A 5,276-nucleotide genomic window follows, 5' to 3' on the forward strand; every position below is an offset into this window, starting at 1 on the left:
CATTTTAAAGCCAGCAGTTCCAATTTAAATGAGCTATAGTTTTTATCGTTCCTCTCCGTAGGGCGTAGGCTTCTGCTTGCATAAGCAATTACTCTCTCCTTCCCTTCTTGAACCTGAGCAAGTACTGCTCCCAAACCCGTCTGACAGGCATCCGTATACAGCACAAATGGCAGCTGGAAATCAGCATATGCTAATAGGGGTGCTTGCAGGAGGCTCTCCTTTAATTTCTTGAAGGCGCTTTCTTGCATCTCCCCCCATGCCCAACGCTCTGCTTTACCTGCAGCTGGTTGAGTTCGTCGTTTCGATGTCCCCCATAACATTGAATTCAGTGGTGCTGCAATCTTTGCAAAGTCTTTTATAAAACGTCTATAATAACCCACTAGGCCCAAAAAGGCCCGAAGCTGGGTAATGTTCTGAGGAGCCGCCCATGTCTCCACGGCTTGCAACTTCCCTGGGTCTGGTGACACCCCTCCTTCTGAAATCACATGGCCCAAATAATGCACTTTGCTCTGAAACAGAGAACACTTAGTTGGTTTTACTTTCAGGTTAAAATCCCCAAGACGACTAAAAACCAAGTCCAGATGGTCAATGTGAGCCTCAAAAGAGGAGGAGAAAATAATTATATCATCCAGATAAAGCAACACAGTTTCAAAATTTTGATCCCCAAGACAGCTTTCAACCAGCCTTTGAAACGTTCCTGGAGCATTGCATAACCCCATTGGCATCCTATTAAATTCATATAGCCCCATTGGGGTAACAAAAGCGGTCTTCTCTTTGTCAGCTGGGTGCACCCCCACTTGCCAATACCCATGTGCTAAATCTAAAGTTGAAAACACTGTAGATTTTTTCAATGAGGCTAGTGATTCCTCAATTCTAGGCAAAGGATATGAATCTTTATGTGTAACACCATTCAGACACCTGTAGTCTACGCAGAAACGAAGGGTGCCGTCCTTCTTTCTGACAAGCACTACAGGTGCTGCCCAGGGGCTATAGCTCTCCCTAATAATACCATTCTCAAGCATGTTATTTAAAAGTCCCCTAACTTCCTGATACAATTTTGGTGGAATCCTATTGTAACGTTCTCTAATTGGGGCTGCATCACCTGTTGGTATTACATGCAAGACTCTATCTGTAAATCCATAATCTTCCTCATGCTCTGAGAAAACCTTCTGATGTTTAGCCAGCAAACCAGAAATCATCTCTTGTTGTTTTAGACTAAACTGCTGTGGATCTAACGGTACAGCAACAGGCCATGGCATCTGCACTTGTTCGTCATCCTGCACTCTATTTTGTCTCACGCTTACCTCCACAGTGTCATCATCTAATGATCTTAATTCCACATTTCCTTGCAGGCCAGAAGAACACAACTCCACATCTGAAAGCTGTCCAATCCGGCAGCGTTGGGAGAGGATCACAGCCACTGGGGACAGATTAAGAATTCTAACCATAACCCTTCCCTTTGAAACTGTACTCAACGATCGGGCTACCAATAACTGCCCTGGCAATACATCTGGACATGGTTCTACCAAACCCACATAATCCTTCTTATTAGGCCGAACCCGTGCACATGCCTCGATCACCATCTCTGACTGTGGTGGTATTATTTTTTTCCTTCCCTGGGGCCAGTAAATTGAACTTATCTGCCCCGACTCGTCAGCAAAATGTAATAAATCTTCACACACAGAAAACATCTGGCGCCATACTTTAACTTGTACTTCACTTTCTGAGCCTAGGTAATCATCTCCAGTTTTTGTCATTAAAAATTCTCTACATTCCTTAATTACATTCATGCCAATCAACCCTGGATATGATGATCCGTTTGAATCTTTGACAATAAGCACGCCCCTTTTTGGTATGACTTTGCCACAAATATTTAAATCCACCTCAATGTAGCCAATATACGGGATGACTAACCCATTAGCAGCCACTAGGTTAAATTTTTGAATGGGTGGATACACCATTGGCCCTTCGGTCTCGAAATGTTTCTTAAAATAACTTTCAGTCAATGTGGTTACCTGCGAGCCAGTATCAATTAAGCAAGATGTTTTAACTCCTTGTATTTCTACCTGCACGACTGGACATTGTCCTATTAGGTGATCTTTCTTTTCTAATTGGCCACTACTTGATGTACCCACCGTTTGGGCCTGTACAGTGGGCTCTATAAGTTTAAAGGCCCTTGTGGTCCTTCTACAGTCCTACAACGTCTTTCAATATGACCCACTTGTTTACAACGCCGACAAATAGGTCTTCCCTGATGGTCGAATTGATCAGAACTTCTTCGACCCCCCATCAACTCATACCTAGGTCTAACACCCTCACTCTTAGGCCACATATTCTGTACTCCTTCACGGACTTCACTCATCATTCCAGCTACTATTTCTTTTATTTCTCCTTTCAGCTGCAAAAATACCTCCTGTTTAATTTCCTCTACCAATTTGGTTGTATCTAGAGTTGGTTTCATTTGTACGGTTGCAGCTACTGCTTGCCTTACCTCTCCAAACGCATCTGCTTGTAGGATGGCTTCTCGTTTAATATCAACAAAAGCAATATCTGACGATGCTCTTACCATACCCTGAAGTTCCCTCCGCAGTCCGGCATCAAAAAGTCCCAAAATAAACTGATCCCGTAACACATAGCCTCCAGTAGTGTGATCTCCCCTACTCTCCAACCTATTACTTAATTCCTGAAGTACTAATGCAAACTGTCTCACACTCTCATCGGTCCTTTGTTTACGAGTAAAAAATTGGGAACGAAGGGTTGCAAGAGGGACTGTATCCCCATAATTATTTTTCAAAAATGTCAATATCTGTCCTGATGTTACACGCTCTGCTATCGGCAAAGCTAACACTTCCCTCTTCGCTTCCCCATCTAAATTACTTATTAAAGCTGAAACTTTTTGAGCCTCTGAAAAAGGGTACATATCAAACATTGATTTTTGCATATTATGCCAATCCTGAAAATTATTCTCCTGTGCCGTTTTCTCCCCACTAAATTTTTGACACCATGGTGTCCCCATCATCAAAGGAAACATAAGCATGGCTTGATTCTGGGCTATATTAGGTGAGCTATCAGCCCCCTGCTGCTGCTCACCAGATGTAGAAGGTGACTGGTCTAACTGTTGTGTGGTTGACATTTTCCTGATTATTGCCCAAAGTCCAGACTGCCAAAACTACGCCAAGTTGTAACCCTCCCAAAAAGGGCATAAAGTATTCACACACAACACAAGTTCTTTGCTGGACAAAATACAGTATTTATTTTGGGCCACAATAATCAAGTAAACGTCAAACACTCAATTCATTTAAATACTAATTTCACTTTTATTTTATACAATAATCTTAAAGATTAAAATTCCACACAAGGGGAGCAGCAGGTAGGGAATCAAAAGGACAAAAAGTTCATGATGTAAAGATTGTTAGCAGACTGCATAAAAATTATTAGGTAAGGCAATTAAAATGACCACCACAAGGCATTTAACAAGGGGTATCAACCGTAATTGTGCAACACATCATCATTTCACATCAACCCAGAGTTGTAATACACCACACAGTAAATCTCATAAATATAAATGTATAAATAACACCCATAAATAGACTCCACACAGCAATCAAATCATAAGCTACCATCAATACCACTCCAGCTAAATATCAAGCCGTCGTCATTTAACATTTCCTTTACGGAGCGTGATGCTAGCCTGCGCTCATCCCCCGTCACACGCACACACACACACACACACGCACGCACGCACACACACACACACACACACACACACACACACACAGACAGACAGACAGAGTACAAGCGCCGGGAGCAATCAAACTCACTCAAACTCCCGGCGAACAAAATGCAATGCACACACAATGACCCCGCAACAGTATAACTGTGCTGCTGGCCCGCTTACCCGCTACCGGACGTGGGATACAGAGATTGGAAAGTCAACAGCGGCCACCGAAACTTTAGTCCGGGGAAACCCCAGCACTACCAACTATCCCTCCCAGTCATTCGCTCGCGCACAACATCATGCCCACGTCCCGGCACGATAGCCTTGGCCAGCGGCTCAGCAGCACCTGCAATCAAAAACCAAGAAAAACCCCTCCTGACCCAGAAACTACAATCGCTTTTAAAGGCTTGGACTCATTACAAATTGAACTCAGCTGTTCATCTCCTGGAAACGTCATAGACGCAAATGACGCCAGTACGCATCATCCTGGTTTGGGAAGCACCGCTTACAACAGGTTGAAGGCATTATTATTTTAGGATAAAGACATCAGAGCGGTTTTTGATTGTGCAAGAACACGTTGTAAACTACTGATTGCAGTAAACAGCTTGGTTTATGGCTAGAAATAAGATAACAAGCAAGACAGAGTAGATAACTAGTGACTATGCCCTACTTTCAGATTTCTGCAGCGCTGTATGAAAGTCCTACCTGATCTTGGTTCACAAAACAGAAGTGTTGATCGTGCACGTTTTAAAAAAAAAATAACGCTTACAAAGGTGATCTGTCTGAGGACTGATGTCTTACTCGCTCACACATCTCAATATATTCCACAAAAATTACACAATCTTTGTACTTTGATACTGTAGCTCACTGTCATTCCAGCACCGCTGTCACGTGACTGAAATTGACGTTCTGCTGACTCGTTAAAGAATCGTTCTTTTGAGTCGAATCTTTTAATTCGTCAGTTCAAACTGTTCCTAAAAAGAGCCCGAGAGCGATTATTAATACATTTATTTACAAGAAATCTCACGAATAAACGTGTTTACGAACATTTCTTTGTAAAAAAAAATCTGTTTAAAGCTGATTAAGCTATGTTTAGGCAACGTAAATTAAAAATAACATTATACATTACTCTGACAAACTAAGCTTTAATACAAGGATATACATAAATCACTTACTTAGATTAAACATTAATTATTTATTAAAATAACATGAATAAAACATGGATAATGGTATAAAGTGGAAGAACCAAACTACAACCTGCTGTTCAAAAGAATCGATTCGCTGAAACGATTCAGACTTCTATCGCTGTTGACTTCCGGTGTGTATTATGTAGTTTAATGAAAGTTTGTTGAGAAGAGCGCTATTTAAAGACTTTTTTCTCATTTTTAAATGCACAAAATTGCATTTGATTTTTTGTCATAAAAATCATCCTAAAATAATCATTTTATTATTTTTTTTGCACATTTTATGTAGTTAGAGTATGAAAAAAAAACTAAATTTTCGTGAATAACGTGACTCAATGGGTCATGTGATTCGTCTGTGAAATCTGTCAGCTGAC

The 5,276-nt window shown here is 41.3% G+C and overlaps 1 protein-coding gene across 11 annotated transcripts in view; it reads right to left on the reverse strand.

The window, feature by feature from the left end:
• The window catches only part of fahd2a (fumarylacetoacetate hydrolase domain containing 2A), a 53,265-nt gene extending 48,650 nt beyond the window's left edge, over positions 1-4,615 (reverse strand). For 6 of the 11 annotated variants that reach the window (XM_073909274.1, XM_073909277.1, XM_073909276.1 and 3 more), the window contains exon 1: positions 4,587-4,615. In XM_073909274.1, the coding sequence (XP_073765375.1) occupies positions 4,587-4,592 (6 nt within the window). In that variant the 5' untranslated portion in view covers positions 4,593-4,615. 11 annotated transcript variants of the gene reach the window in all.
• Between the last annotated feature and the right edge of the window lie 661 nt (positions 4,616-5,276).

Source organism: Danio rerio, chromosome 8 (genome assembly GCF_049306965.1).
Source record: "Danio rerio strain Tuebingen ecotype United States chromosome 8, GRCz12tu, whole genome shotgun sequence".
NCBI lineage: Eukaryota > Metazoa > Chordata > Actinopteri > Cypriniformes > Danionidae > Danio > Danio rerio.